The sequence below is a fragment of the Hyperoodon ampullatus genome (assembly GCF_949752795.1).
Source record: "Hyperoodon ampullatus genome assembly, chromosome: 15".
NCBI lineage: Eukaryota > Metazoa > Chordata > Mammalia > Artiodactyla > Ziphiidae > Hyperoodon > Hyperoodon ampullatus.
The window spans coordinates 28,092,471-28,108,198 of NC_136928.1; the positions used below are offsets into that span (position 1 = coordinate 28,092,471).

A 15,728-nucleotide genomic window follows, 5' to 3' on the forward strand; every position below is an offset into this window, starting at 1 on the left:
CAGACATGGGTGTTCCCTTCATAATTTATCCATTAAAGCAGGGTTCCTCAACCTTGGCTGTATTAGCTTCTGGGGTTGGATAAGTCTTTGTTGTGGGTGTCATGGAGCTGTCTTGTGCACTGTAGGATGTTTAGCAGCATCCCTGGCCTCTACCCACAGTAGATGCCAATAGCACCTCATCCTCCCACCCAGTGGTGACAACCCAAAAGGTCTCCAGACATTGCCAAATGTCCCCTGAGGAACAAAATTGCCAACTGAGAACAACTGCATTAAAGCGTATATTTATATTTTATGTACTTACTTAGGTGTTAAATTTCACACTAAAATTGCTTTTAAAAAAAAAGAGAAAAAAGAATCTTGGAGGAAATACATCAAATTGTTGACAAGTTAATTTGAAGTATAAGGATGGGGGGCTACTTTTTACTTTTGTCTCATCCTTTTTTACATTGAGTACATGTTACGTTCACCTAAAGAAAACAGGCTGTTTTCCATGCTTTAAAGTAACTTTTTTTTTTTTTTTCTGTACGCGGGCCTCTCACTGCTGCGGCCTCTCCCGTTGCGGAGCACAGGCTCCGGATGCGCAGGCTCAGCGGCCATGGCTCACGGGCCCAGCCGCTCTGCAGCATGTGGGATCTTCCCGGACCGGGGCCCGAACCCGCGTCCCCTGCGTCGGCAGGCGGACTCTCAACCACTGCACCACCAGGGAAGCCCTAAAGTAACTTTTAATATTCAAAAAGCTAGATTCAGAGAGTCCAGTGTCCTTGCAGCTCACCTTCCCTATACAGGTAAGTCATGTGGGCCCACCTACAGATGGTTTTATAAGATCCCCAGGAGATAGATGAGGGGAGGGGGGAAGGGAGAGAGAGCGACTGGAGAGACACGGGGAGGAAGAGAGGACTGATGGGAGGAGGGAAAGGGAAGGGGCAGTAATGCCTCGGGTTCTGGCCGGTGAGCCTGGAGGAAGCAGGGTAGAAAGTCACTAAGTGGGGGCACAGGAGACCCAAACTTCAAGGAAACAAGATGTTTGAGCTCCAAGGGAACAGGGATCTGGTTTTGTTCTTGGATGCATCCCCAGCCCCTCGAACAGCACCCAGCATGTAGTAGGTGCTCAATAAATATTTGTTCAATGAACTAAATGCATGAATGAAGGGATGTAAATCATGGCATTAGAGGGTGGGAAATGGGCAGAGCAGAAGAGAAGTACAGCTCATTAAGTGCTATAGGAAATGAAGCTGTTCATTCACGCAGATGGTCAGTCAAAAATCTCCACCATGGCCCAGGTACTCATGGTAGTTAGTCATGCTAACTAATTAATTAATACAAGAACAAAGGGATGATAAGTATTCATTAAAAGCCTCTATCCTAAAGCCCTGAGAGAGGGAACACATAAAAGGGCCCTCAGAGTCCAGCCTCCCAGAGCTCATAGTCTATTTTGGGAGGCAGGTCCTGAAATTACATCTGAGCCTGGAATGCCCGGAACAACTGTGAGACAAGTGGGCCCGGCCAGGCCCATGCTCCTCGGGCTCCGCTCCGAGTGGGAGCCCAGCACACAGTGCAGAGACATCTCTGCAAGCAGTCCAGTCCCCTCTGTGCCATGATGTGTTCTGACAAGGCTTCTCACCCCTGATTGCGCTTCCTGTACATTTGGAGATTTTTTAGAAACACCTATATCTGGGCCCCTCCCCCCAGAAGTTTCGCTTCAAGAGAGGAGAGACAGGGAGTTTGGCAGTGGTTTTTATGAAAGCTCCCCCATGCAATTCTGATATGCAGCCGGGGTTGAATACCCCAAGCTAGATGATCTGTAAATTCTGGGTCTCATTCTAACAGCCCCTTTCCCTAAGCATCATCTCAGCCCCAAAGTCCAGCATGAATACCCCTGTAGGCTGGGGGAGGTCACATTAATTTCACCTTTCACCACGTCTCACATCAATTTCTCTCAAGATGTGGTTCCAAAATGGCCTGCATCAGGTATGGAAATGCTAATTCTTAGGTCACTTAAACCTGCTGCATCAGAACCTCTATGGATAGGACCCAGGAATCTGTCTTTCAACCACAATCCCCAGAAGATTCTCAGGCACAGTAAAACATGAGAACCATTGCCCCAGACTGTTGAGACTCCCAGGCACATCTGGAAGAGGGTGAGTTACTGGGTCAGAAAGGGCACACACTAGAGAGTACCACCTGTTTGCTCTCAGCACCAGGCATCCTGATGAATAGGACAAGATGCCGCCCTCAAGGAGTCCTGCGATCCTAATTATGGAGCGAAGTACTGAGCACAGCCCGGCTGGGGCGAGTGCACTAGCAGACCTAACAAGGTGCTGTGCATCCAGAGAGGAGAGACTAATGATAGCCAGGGGAATCCTGGGTGCCTTCCTGGAGAAGGTGGCATTGTAGCTGGGCTTTGAAAGATAAATAGACTTTGAACAGCTGGAGATGGTACATTCCATTATATTTCAGTTTTGCTAGGAGCTTGTCAGTGCAAATAAATAGTAAGGCATTATAAAGGGAGGGGAATGCAGAGATGGGGAGAGGACAGCAGGTGCATGTGCTCGGGGTACCTGGGCTGGGGCAACAGCCAAGAAGGACCTCGATTGATTTGGACTCAAGGGCACTGCCCACTCCAAGCACTCCCTGCCATGACCAGGACACTTCCCCAGGTTTCCATTTTCTTGTCTGCAGAATGGGGAGATTAGTAGCTACCACAAAACCGTTAGAGAACCAGGGAAAGAGAGTGGTGAACAGATGCAAAAGAAGTCCAAAGCATCTAAGAGACCTGGGCTGATGAAGGGCCCTGGGCTCAAGGTCCTTGGGGAACTTCTTTCCCTGCCAGTGTTGGCCCCATAATTTCCACACAAGAATGGCTTAGGAAGAATCTGAACCTAAGGGAGAACTAGGGACCTTGCTTGATGCTGCATTTCATAGTAGGCACCCAGGAATATCACCAATTAATGAAAACAGAAGAGTTTTCTAAACTGTTTCGACTCACACTTTTCAAACAAGGAATAAAATGTAAATGGTCACACAACAAAGAATAAAAGCTACAGTTAGTTCTCACTTTGCCAAATTGTGTCTTTCATCTACGGTTATCATCATTTTGGGGTGCTTGGGGAGCAGATGGCGATCGTGGGTCAGAGCTAAAGAGCCCCCTTGGTGTTCCCACCTTTTTCTAACCTCCTGAAAACACCAGCCACTTGTCCCTCTCCGTTTGACCACCTTTTGCGCCGCACACGTTTTTTAATTCCACAAAACCACAGGATACACCTCGTGGTAAGAGGAAAACCCTCTCCCTTTCCTTAATTATCTCTCTTTGCAGAACCGGGGTCCTGACTCACGGCCATTGTTCCTTCTCTTAATTTTGACAGATCCTTCCTCTTCCCTTTCCCCTCCTGAGATACCTCTTCCCGTGGGAATGTCTGCCTTGAGGCGGGAGTTAAGGGTGCCTGGTGAGAAGGGGGCGGGGTTTGAGTCCTTTGGGGTGTTTGCCCCAAACAGAGAGAGACCCTCACTTGTCTAAGTACCACAGGCAGGCATTTAGGCTCTTTACATTTAAAAAACTTCCTTGAACTCTCAAAATTTTTTGTATCAAGGCTACATCCGCCTTATTCTATCCCTTTTCTTCCCAACTGAGACACGGCTGATTCAATATGGCCAGTGCTGAAAAGATGGACGAATGAATGAATGAAATCAAGACACAACTTTCACGGTCTCCGCACCCAGTTTTTAAGCGATCCTATTCCTCTCTCTTCCGCACCCATCCTCCAACCCCGCCCTCATCACTGCCCGCTAAGGGCTCGCACATTATTCCCTCTGGGCTTCGGTCTTAGAAAAGTGCTAACTGTTGACCTATTATGGCACTTCCGGTTTTCCAAAATTTCTGAACACAGTGGCATTTATCGTGCTCGGTTGCATCCTCCTCGTCCCCTCGGCAGAAGATAGGACCGAAATTTCTCTGAGATTTCTGTTCTTGCTGACGGGGAGGAAACTATGGCTTGGACTAGAGTTAGCGCCGGAGCCGGGGCGGCAGACCCGGCGGTGCGCGCGCAGAGTCGGTGGCGCGGGCGCACGGGCGCCACGGCCACGGGGCTCTCACCTCGGAAAGTCAAGCTGGCGACCGGGTCGCTGCGCCGGTCCTTCTTCACACTGGGTAGGTTGCTGGCCCTCACCAGCTGGCAGCTCAGCATGGTTCGGCCGGCCCCCACCGAGCAAGCGCTCGGCTCCGCGGCAGCCGCACCAGAGAGGAGCGAGCTGTCGCCTCCGCGGGAGAAGTCCCGGCGCCTGGAAGAGGCCGCGGCGAGGACACCGGACACCTACTGTGTGGACCCTCCCCTCCGGCCCGGGTCCGGATCCGCCCTGCCCGCGGAGGGCGGGGCGGGCCAGGGGTCAGCCTGGCGCCGGCGGGGGCGCGGGTCCCCGCCCCCGCCAGGAATGGAAGCGCAGCTGACGCGGGGCGCACGGCTCGGCTGCGCAGCTGGGAAGCGTCGCCCGCCCGCCCGCCTGCTAGCGGGAGCCCGCACCTTCCCGGCTACCCGCCCAGCCAGCGCGCCCGGCCCCGAGCGCACCAAGGCCGACTTCGCTTCCGCTGCTCTCCTGCCCGAAGGGCCCAGGGGCAACTAGGTGCGAAGGCGGGAGGTGGGGGAAACCCGGCTTCAGAGACCAGAGTATGTCCGCGGGAAACTGCAAGCGCTGCGAGCACTGGAGGAGGAGAGGGCCAAGCGGCCGAACGCGCGCTGCGCCCTGAGCCCCGGGCGCCCACGCCTCTCGCCTCGGCCCACCTTCCCCTTCGACCGCCCTCGGTGCCCCGGAGGCCCGAGAGACTCCGACGCTCGAACTCTCGCGAAGGGCCTCTGAGCCTTCTCCAGAGCAGTCCGGGGTCACTCGTCTTCGGAGGCGGAGGGCTGCCTCCTGCCCACTCGGTACCCTGCCACATCCCCAGCAGCAAGCTCTAGGTCCCCTCGCCCGCACCGTGAGGGGAATTGCCTAGAGCGTGAGCCTCGAGTGGTGACAGCCTTTAGCGCGCGTTCCCGTGTTACGTCTGGTTCCTATCCAGCTGATGAACTTCTTGGCCACAGGTGGCTTCTCACCTCTATACCCCTACATTGCAGCACCGAGCACCCGACAGGCACTGTCCCTCCTCCCACCTCCCAGGTCCTCACTAGCTTCCTCACTCAGCCCCAATTCAGTGACTAGTTATCGTCATTCTGCTGCACAAGATCACAGCTCTCTTTCTCTTCTCTCGTTTTGAAGATCCAGCATTTTCAGGTGGCTAAACAACAACGTGGTGAAAGCCAGCCCTGCCTACTCCACCCCAGCCCGCTAAGCACTAAAGGTGCTGGAGAATAACACAGCTAACCTGCTGGCCTCACCTGTTATTTCCACCCCTGACTGGTGGATCCTGAGTGCCGATAGGCAACCACACTACATCTCCACAGCCTCTTCAATCTCCCTCTCTCCTAGACAACTATTTCATACTTTTCTCTCCCCAAACCTACAACATCCCATCACCATCCTCCCTCTCAGTTTGCTTTTTATATGCAAAGTAGAGAACTTCCTCAGGCTCCCCGCCTCCTAACTCCCGTCAGCTTCTGCGCCCAAATCTTTTGCTCTTTCTCCTGCTGTTCTAAACGAATCATTCGTATTCCTAAGCCCCGCTGGGCACTTGGGCACTAGATCCTACCCCCCCACCCACCCACTCGATGACAAGTCTGAGGCTGTCCTCTCCCCAACCTTAAAGGCTGCACTTTCTCTAGCTGGCTTGTGCCCTCTTCCTCCTGACTCTACCACTCTCCCTGGGTGACCCCACTAACCCTCATGATGAGCTGGACATTTACTTCCTCTCCAACATCCAAACTTCCTCCCTCTCAGCAGAACCTGACTATTCGGGTACTACCCCTAGCCCTAGCTCCAGATCCTGACCTATCTGAGACCATCTCCTGGCAATAGCTATTGGTCCAGCGATGGCATATGTCCCGAGTTGTTCTCCTGGAGGGATAACTTATCCTCCGTGAATGGACAAGCCCAACTCCCTCTCCTGCTTCGTGAGAATAAGGAAGCATGTAGATCCAGTTGCCGGCCAGCTCTAAGATGTAGCAGACACCAAGGACGGCAGACCAGAGAGAAAAATGGAGTCAGCCTGGGTCCAGGGTGACTGTGGAGCTGTCCACTGTATATGCCCAGAGCCCACCAGGTCTCTGGATCATACTGTGGCCTGGTACTAACAGGGCTTCCTCCCAAGAGGACTTGTATCGGGAATAAAAATCACTTTAAGGGCTTCCCTGGTGGCGCAGTGGTTGATAGTCCACCTGCCGATGCAGGGGACACAGGTTCGTGCCCCGGTCTGGGAAGATCCCACATGCTGCGGAGCGGCTGGGCCCGTGAGCCATGGCCGCTGAGCCTGTGCTCCGCAACGGGAGAGGCCACAACAGTGAGAAGCCCACGTACCACATAAAAATAAAATAAAAATAAAATAAAATAAAAATCACTTTAAGACTGTTTATTATTAAAGTCTTTTTGAGGTAGGATTTCACTTACTTGCAGCCTAAGTCATCCTTACTGACTTTGGTACCATCTATGTGCCCACACCATCCAAATACCTCCACCAAGGCATTTCCACCACCACCCTCTCCTGCCTGGGCTGCCTCTTAGCTGGTCACCTCTGGTCCATTATCCACACAGGAGCCAAGTGATCTTAAATATAATCAGGTCCCTCCCCTCGTAAAATCCCTCCAAGGCCTGCCATGCTCTTGGAATAAAGCCTGGCTCCCTTTCCTCTGCATACAAGGTAAGACCCCTCAGCCCCTCACTCTCCAGCTCCAGCTCCAGTGGCTTCTCAGTTTCTGGAACATGCTGAGCTCCCTCCAAACTCCCTCCAAGCTCTGCTGTCACCTCCACCTGCACCTGCCTTCCCCCCTCTCTTAAAGGGCCACCCCCACTCACTCTTCAGGCCTCATCACTTCCGTGGGAAGCCTCTGACCTCCTGGTGTAGGCTGGGTCCTCTGGCAAACAACTGCACAGCAGCACTTTTCCTTCTTAGCGCTTGTCCCAACCGTAAGCAGTAACTATTTGTTTAAGTGCTGGTTTGATGTCTAGCTAGATGGTGGAGTCGGTCGATGAGGGGAGAGCCCAAGTCTGTCTCAGGCAGCCAGGTGTTCCCAGTGGATAGGAAGGGCTGGCCTGGGGTTGGTGTGATGGACATTGTACTTGGCTCCCCAGTGTCCCTTCCACCCCGTGATGTGAAGTGTGCTGTTCTCAAAGAGGATAGTACTGCCCCCTAGGGGGAATTTTGGATCTGATGACTGAGGATATTTTTTACCATCACAATGATTCCTGACTTTGCTGCTTTCCCCAGCACACCACACCCTGCCCCTTAGCCCTGCTCTAATCGGTCAGAGGTGGCACAGGAAATCTGTAGGGGCATATCTAATATTTCCAGAGGAATATTCCATGGGACTTTTGCAAACACTTGGCTTATGTCCAAGGAACAGGGTCTCCACACACCTGCTCAGTCCACCAGAAAAGCAGCAGCTGGTGGCCTGAGCCCTGGACACTTCCCGAGGCCTCTTTTCCCATCCCAACTTCCAGCTTCCCAGCCTGGCTACCCTTCACTTCTCCCTTATAGGATGGCTGACTCTTCCCTTGGAGGTGTCATCCTGGGTGGTGCTCAAGGGGGCTTCCTCCCAAGGGGACTTGCATCAGGAATGCAGCTCTTGCGGACAGTGTGCTGAGACCTCAACTTGTCCCCCTCAAAGATGTTCTCCCGGGGCTTCCCTGGTGGCGCAGTGGTTGAGAGTCCACCTGCCGATGCAGGGGACACACGTTTGTGCCCCGGTCTGGGAATATCCCACATGCTGAGGAGCGGCTGGGCCCGTGAGCCATGGCCGCTGAGCTTGCGCGTCCAGAGCCTGTGCTCCACGACGGGAGAGGCCACAGTGGTGAGAGGCCTGCGTACCATAAAAAAAAAAAAAAAAAAAAAAGATGTTCTCCCCTCCTGCCATAGAAATGTTCCAAGGAGCTAGACCTGGAAGAATGGTCACCCACATAAATAGACTACATTTCCAAGAACTCCCTCAGAGCTAGATGTGGCCAGGAAACCAGGTGATGACCGATGCGATATGAGCAGGAAGGCTATGTGTGTCCTGCCCAGGCTGCAGTGAAAACATATCCCAGATCATCATATCCAAAATTCCCCCAAGGGGACAGTACTATCCTCTTTGAGAAACACTGGCTTAGCCTCATCATGGTGTGGAAGGGACACTGGAGAGCCAAGTACAATATCCACCACACCAACCATGTTGTCAAAGTGACCATGGGGGATAGCAGGGAAACAAGACAGAAAGGATCCGGGGGCCTGGAGAGCCCTGTGGGTCAGAACTTTACCAGCCTGGGCTGCCTACACATCAACCATTATGTGAGTGAGACCATCGTGCCCCCCACCATCAGTTAGGGCTCGCTAACCAACAGCCAGGTCTGCATCCTACCTAAGGCCTCAGGTAAGGGCGGCTCCTCGGCATCCTGGAAAACTCCAGCCCCACTGCAAAGGTGACAGGGCCAGCTTAAGAGCCACTGTTGGGTAGCAAGTGGGTTAGGGTGGTCTCGGGTGTCCTCGGTCTGCAGCGGCTTGAAGCAGGATTTCAGTTCCTGGCCAGAGATTGAAGTCAGGCCACAGCAGTGAGAGCACTGAATCCTAGCCACTAGACCAGTGGCCAGTGACAAGAAAATGAATTTCCACAAAGAACCGGAAAGTAGTGAAACAAGTAAAGTGTTTATTAGGAGGAAAAAGAGTACGTGTGGGTAGACACACGGGCGGGCTCAGAGAGAGAGTCACGCCATTGTATTAGTTTGAATGACTTTTATGGGGCATTTCTTCTGGGTTTCCTTTGGCCAGTCATCTTGCTTTGCTGGTTCTGAGTCCATATTTGGTATATCTCAGCGTCCTCCTCTGTGTGTGTGCGCATCTCTTAGCCAAGATGGATTCTAGAGAATAGGCCTATGGGTAGGTTGAAGTCACTTACTATGGGGTGGCGCCCCCTCCCTTTTTGACCTCCAAGGAGCTTTTCTGTGTATGTGTAGTTGGGAAGGTCTCCTTGACCTGAATGAGGAATATGTGTTCTTTTATCTCTTATCTGGGCAGGGCTTAGCTTCTCCTCCCTCCTGCTATTTTGGAGTATCTGTCCACAGGGGACGAACTCCAGCTGTTTAGCCTGGGGCTCATCTACCTCCTGCCTCAAGGGGACCTGCTTTGAAGCTGAATTTGCATAGCAAGCCCAGTTTTTACTTACAATTTCATGTTAAGCGCAACAGACATTTCAGAGCTAAAAGAGGTAAGGGGGGAAGGGGACTAAAGCTCTCCCCTGTTACCCCATCCGCAGCGTCATGGTTAGGTGCTGAGTGATAATCCCAAGTGAGAGGAGACTGGCTGCCTGTTCCCTGGAGAGTCCAAGAACCAAGGTCTCCCAGATTAAACAAAACACCATCAGATGCTGCCACTGGTGTCCCCTGGGACACATCCAGCACATAGACCTGCTGTCTTTGATCAACACAATGTTTTATAACAAAATTGTACTTTAAACATTAGGAGATCTGGATTTATAGCATCCCTTGAAAAATCAGAGAAGCTGGCGCACGATCCTAATTTTCTGCCTAACACTGACTCTCTGGCACCTGCAGCCGGGAGCATGCATCTCGGCTCACCCTACTTACTATCACTCACCCAATATGCATGCGCTTCTCCCTCTGGCCTTAGTTACGCCACCTGCCGTGCTCCCATGGGCATGTGGGTTTGTGACCCTCTTCTGTCACCTAGATGGGGTCCTTCCTCCCTGCCAGTCAAGGAGGAGATACTTCAAGGAGAGCCCCTTCTTGCTCCTCTGGCTCAGTTCTCCTAATGTCTGGGGCCTTGTTTTTTCCCAAGGCCTGACATGGGGTATCCAGGAAGCAAATAAACCTTGCCCTCTGCTTCCAATAACACCAACCTGGAGATGAACACTCTGCACATGAGCTTACAGGATTTCTCAGGGCACATTTGCCAAAGTCCAAAAACTTACAGGAGTATGGATGGTCCAATGCAAGCTTCTGCCCTCCCCCCCTCATACTCATTGAAGAATTTGTGTCCCAAGGATATCCCAATCCGACCAGCTGGGATTAGAGAGGCAGTCACATGTCTACCAGGAGTGTCGGGGTATAGACTGCACATATAGCTGTGATTCTGGTTATGGCCATGGTCATGTGACCGACTGCCTGGGAAGAACTCTCCCATAGCAGGAACAATCAGACGGCCCTGCGTCCATCCCAGTGCACCCTTTTCTAGCCATGTGTCCTAAGACGTGAGATTTGACCTTTCAGAGTCTGTTTCCACTTCTGTGAAATCGAGAGAATGCTACTTCACAGAGCTGTTGGGAGGATTAAAGCAAACACTAAGGTTTCCAGCCCAGTGCCTGCCTGGCGCACAGTAGGTGCACGATAGATGTTAGTGCTCTTCTTGCTAACATTTTAGCCTAATGAACCAATCTGGAAAGAGACCAGCATGCAGGAAGTAAAGAAAGAAACAGATTTCGGCCTGGGGAGAGGGACTGAGAAGGTTTGTGGGCTCAGGGAGTCACTAGAGGGATACTTTTTCCAAGAAAGATCCAGCCCGATGGTGAGGGTCACAGCCAGCCGTCAGGCAAGTGGACATATGTCTTGGCCTCAGAAGAGACTGCTCCGGGGGGTGCGGGGGGAGCAGCCAGAGGAGACAGGACCAGGGTCCCTTGGGGCCGAGGGGATGGCCACTCACTTCTCAGCACATTGTGCCCAGTCTGGTAGGACAGTAGATGAACCAACAGAGCTGGTGATAGGCCGGACCAGGCAAAAAAGATAGTGAAATGGATGTGTGCAGTGATTTGGATGTGTGCAGTGATTTCTTAGTACATGTACAATACATGTTAACCATAATAATAATTATAATAAATATATATATAATAATAGTAAAATAGTTAACATGTATTTAAGTGCCAGGCACTCTTCAAAGTGTATTATGTGGATTAACACATAAACTCTTCAGAACCATTCCTCCAAAGCAGGTACTATTATTAGCAACACTTTATAGATGAGGAAACTGAGACACAGAGGTTAAGTAACTTGCCCAAAGACACACAGCTGGAAAATGACAGTGCTGGGATTCCAAATCCAAGGTCCCAGGCAGTCTGGGTCCACAGCCAACACTCTCAGCTACCGTCCTTCTTTCATTCTTGTTCCATGCTCTCATCCCACTGGAATGTGACCAAGGCTGCCAGCTATCTGCACTCCTGAGCCCCTCCACCCCACTGGATTGGCTAAGCTTGGGGCTTATGCTTACAGTGCCCCCTTTCCAGAGGCCCCCAAGTGCCTGCCACACCCACTGCAGGCTGCCCACCTCAGTGCTACATGATGCATGCCCCTAGCCTTAGCTTATCAGTCCCTGAACAGCCATCCCAGGCCTAACAGAGGCCTTGAGATGGTCTAGCACAAGAGTACTGCCCAGACGGAGCGTCCTGGGCCCACTGGTGACTGGTCCTATGAGATGCAGAGAGGGTGATGCAGAGGGGCAGAGACCCCTCTGAGATAAGAAAGCATCCTCCAGACCAGAGAACGAGAGTGGGCATGTCAGGGCCTGAGGGAGAACGAGTGTGGGTGGCAGCAGGGGCAATGTGTGAGATAAGGCAGGTGTGAGGGGGCCACGTACAGACAGAGACTGGGCTCTGGGGTGTGAGCCGGACCTGGGTCCACTCCTGCCCCTCCACCTTTTACTGCTTGTCTCTTATAAATCAGAACTAAGACCAGAGGGAAATGGTAGAGCAGTTAAAGATGGGGTTCTGGAGCCAGATTGCGTGGGCCTGAATCCTGATTCCACTAATTACTAGTGTATGACTTAACCTCTTTTTGGTGTAGAATGGGGGTGATAATAGTTGCTACCATATATGGTTGATAGGAGGATTAAGCGTCTACATGGTACAAATTACAACTCGAACATGATAGAACTCATAGTAAGTGAGCTCTATTTAGAACAGTGCTTACACCTAGTAAGCACAGTATCTGTTAAATATATCTCACAGGATCGTTGTGGGGTTTTGAAGAAACGGCATCTGAAAATGGTACATTGTGCTTAATGAATGACCATTCTCTCTGCTTGCGATGAATATACTTTTCAAAATTGGAATCCTGCATCTCTGGGTCATTCGTCATACACTGCCCTCCCTGCAGCCTTGCACTCCCCCCGACTCTGACTCAGTCCATGCTGGGTACCCCACGCACAGCCCTCCCCTGTTCTGGCTCAGGCCCAGAGTGTCTCATGTGTGGGCAGTGCATGGTATGCTTTCCAAAGCACTTTCTTATTCATGAGCATGGACGTTGAGAACAACAGAGGGCGTGATGATGGGGGTGGGAGGCGAGCTTTGGTCACTGTGTGACCTTGGTCAGGCCCCTGCACTTCTCTGGGCTTATCTGCTCATCTGTAAAAGGGGATGATACCCCTGCCCACTGGCCTCACAAAGCTACTGTGAGCAGGAAATGAATTTATGCATGCAGGGAGGCACCTGTGAAGTTATGAGACATTACAAATAGGTAGCCAAAGGAGGGGGTCTATGGGCCCTAAAACCAGCAGGAAGGCCAGATCCAGGCCAGCTGGTGCGGGAGGCCTTCCCAGAAGGGTGTTCTGCTCTGAGGAGTGTGTCCCTGAGACCAGAGCCTTCTGTGTAATCATTCACCAACCTGGCCCTGGTCGGGAGAAGGAGGGTGAGCAGGCCTGAATGCTGCAGGGAGGCCAAATTTGGACATGAGTGAAGAGCTTGGCCAACACGCAGGAGGTGGACTGTGGCCAGGGGTGGGGGAGGGAGGGCCTGCACTCCCCATGACGGCTTGGCAGTGACTGTGATGGCTGGGAGTGGGGGGGATCCAGAAGGTCCCCCCCGAAGCCTGGGGACCCTCCCGGTCAGCATAGACAGTGTACCTCGTTCATCGCCAGGGAAGGGGAAGCCCACCCAGAGGAGCCAGGCTGCAGGCAAAAGGGAGGACTGCAGACTGACAGCAGACAGACAAATGGGGGGAAGGGCTCAGTCAGGGCGAGGATGCAGGATGGGGCGATTGCTCCACAGGCAGCCCTGGGAGCAGAAATGACGACAGGAGAGGAGCCACGCCAATAGGATTTCCTCTAGGTAAAGCACTTCTGGGGTGAGAAAGGGCTTCCCCTTTCATTATTCATTATTCATTCTTTCCTTTCTCTTACTAGGGTTCTGAGCTTGGTCTGGGTAGGGGCGCCATGAAGGCTGGTCAACTGTGTGGTCCCGCAGGGAGGTGTTGGGAGCTGGGGGTGTGGTCAGAGAAGGTGGAGGAAAACCTGGTTCAGGCTGAGTGGACGCCAGAGGAGACAAGACCCCTGAGAACAGAGGCAGGGGCTCCAAGGTGACCTTTCTTGCATTTCATTGTGCACTGGACAGCTCCAGAGGGTGCTCAGCCCTCAGGGGGCCCTGTGCCAGGCAAGGGGTGCTGGGGCGGGCGTGGCTGCTTAAAGCACAGGGTGCCTGTTTTCCCTCTGACAGCAATGTATCCTCCCTCCCCTCAGCCAAGGGGCTATTTACAGAGTGAATGGTGCTCCCTGGAGGTCTGCAGCCTCAGCCCAGGGCCCTCAGCCAGGCTGCTAGTCCGAGCCATGCAGATGAACCACTGGCCTGGCCTGCCCAGAGCCAAGGTTTCAGAGGAAGCGTGGAGGCCCCCAATTGGTGCCCTCGTTCTCCTCCTGGAAACACCTTGATAAAGCTCATTTCTGAAGGCAACTGTGGGAAGCTGGTCAGAACAGGTCAAAGCAACGCGTTAGGAAAAGAGCACAGCTCGAGTGTCACCTCCCACTCCTGCTACCCCCTTTGGGGCACACTTCTTTCCAGGCCAAGGGCCCATTCAGCGATTCCTCCTCGAAAAACCCAAAATCTCACACCCAGGAATGTGTCTGTGTGTGTGTGCACATTGCTATGGACACATGCCTGCATTCTGTGAGTTTCTACTCCTTGGAACTTGCAGGTGTCACATGCACTTCTGGTGTGCATGTGTCCAGGAGCACATGGGCACATGGGCGTCTGGGAACAGGTAGATCCAGGAGCTTGTGAAACTGAAAGGGAATGTCTGCTGGATGGCCAGGGACCAGCCGATGCTATGATTGCCGGAGGCCTGGGATGCAGCCAGATCTCCGGGGGAGAAAGGGAATGACAGGTAACAGAGGCTGAGAGTGAACCCACAGGGTGGGTGGGGAGGTGGGCTCCCACACTCCTGCCCTCTGGTCCTTCTCCCTCCGTATGGCTCCAAACACACACACCCAGCTGACCCCAGCTCTGGCTCCACCCAGAGGGGCGTCGCAGAGAAGCAGACAGGGCACAGTCATCACCTCCTGGAGTAGTCCATTCATCACCATGAAAAGACCTTCCTGTGGGAGGTCTCAATCTGATAGGGGAGCAGGCTCCCCTGCTCAAGGTAGCCTCAATCTGATGATGGAGGTACCATCCCCAACATGCTAAATTTCCCGCATCCTGTGCCCAAAGCAAGGGTAGTATCCCTGGACCGATGGGCGATGCCTCTGCCCCCAGTGGCCGCCTGCCTGCCGGCCCAGGCTGTAATAGAGAGCGAAGGCCGAGGAGAGCCGCCAGGCCCGGGCCGGGGCGCGGGGAGGGGGTGGGGGGCGGGAAGAGCTGGATTACAAATAGTCTGGGCACCAGTCTTCCGGGGAGAGGCGGGGTGCCCTGCAGTAAAACGCTTTGCAGCACACAACCCGGAAAGGCCTCTTTTAAGAGATCCTGAGAGTGCGAGGAAAGATGCTGGCCCCGTCTTCCAGGCCCCTATTAGCCCCAACCCGGGCTCAGCTTCCAGGCCTCTCAGCCACCTCTCCCTCTTGCCTCAATTTCCCTCTGAGTCGCCTGTCTCCGAGGGTGTGTGTTTTTGCAACACTCAAAGTCAATCTGGTCTGGGCGAGGAGTCTGGCCTCTCACGTCCCGGTGCTCTCCGGGATGGAGAGCCGCGGCGTCTCCTCTCCGACCCCATCCTCCCCTCCCGGGAGGGATCGCGGGCCCCTCCTACCTGCGAACACCGCAGAGCAGTAGGCATCGCTGATGTCGGAGTCCGGGGTGCGGACGTTCTCGGCGTAGAGGATGAAGACCCTCAGCATGACTGGCGGGGAGTCAGGGCCCAGTGCGCCCAGGGCGCGGAGAGGGCTGGGGAAGGTCGGGGACGGTCGAGGCGCAGCTCGTGGGTTCCCTCACTGGAGAGAGCTGGCGGAGGGAGAACCGCTTGGATCACTGGCTCCCGGCTCAGAGCAGCGGCTCTTAAAGAGGAACAGGCCAGTCCCGGGCTGCTTCAGTGGGCTCCACTCGGTCCGCGCCCCGGCTGCGCTCAGCCCGCTTGTCAGCGGGTGCTCCGAGAACAGGGGCTTCTGCTCACCTTCCACCCCCGCCGCCCTACCCGGGCTCGGCTAAGCTGTAATTCAATGCTCCGGCCGCAGACTCTCCCAATGACACGGCATTTTGCACCTGGCGGTGGAACAGCGGACTGGGCGGCGGCCGCGAGGGCTGAGGGCTGGACCAGGGCTCCGGGCGCCCAGCGCAGTTCAGATCTCGCTCCTGCATAGGAGAAAGGCTTGGTCCCTCCCCTGACCTTCCACCTCCGGCAGTGCGCGACGCCTAGCCCGTCGCCTCCTCCTGCCGCGGGGATTCCAGCACTCCCCCTCGGAGCCAGACGGC

At 53.8% G+C, this 15,728-nt stretch overlaps 1 protein-coding gene across 9 annotated transcripts in view; it reads right to left on the bottom strand.

The window, feature by feature from the left end:
• DYSF (dysferlin) overlaps nt 1-15,157 on the bottom strand; it is a gene marked incomplete at its 5' end in the record, with an annotated part of 228,163 nt that extends 213,006 nt beyond the window's left edge. For 5 of the 9 annotated variants that reach the window (XM_079721048.1, XM_079721046.1, XM_079721044.1 and 2 more), the window contains one exon: nt 15,070-15,157. In XM_079721048.1, the coding sequence (XP_079577174.1) occupies nt 15,070-15,157 (88 nt within the window). Of the gene's footprint in view, nt 1-4,090; nt 4,182-15,069 lie in introns of those variants that run through there. The other 4 variants (XM_079721047.1, XM_079721045.1, XM_079721043.1 and 1 more) reach the window with 1 other exon arrangement.
• Between the last annotated feature and the right edge of the window lie 571 nt (nt 15,158-15,728).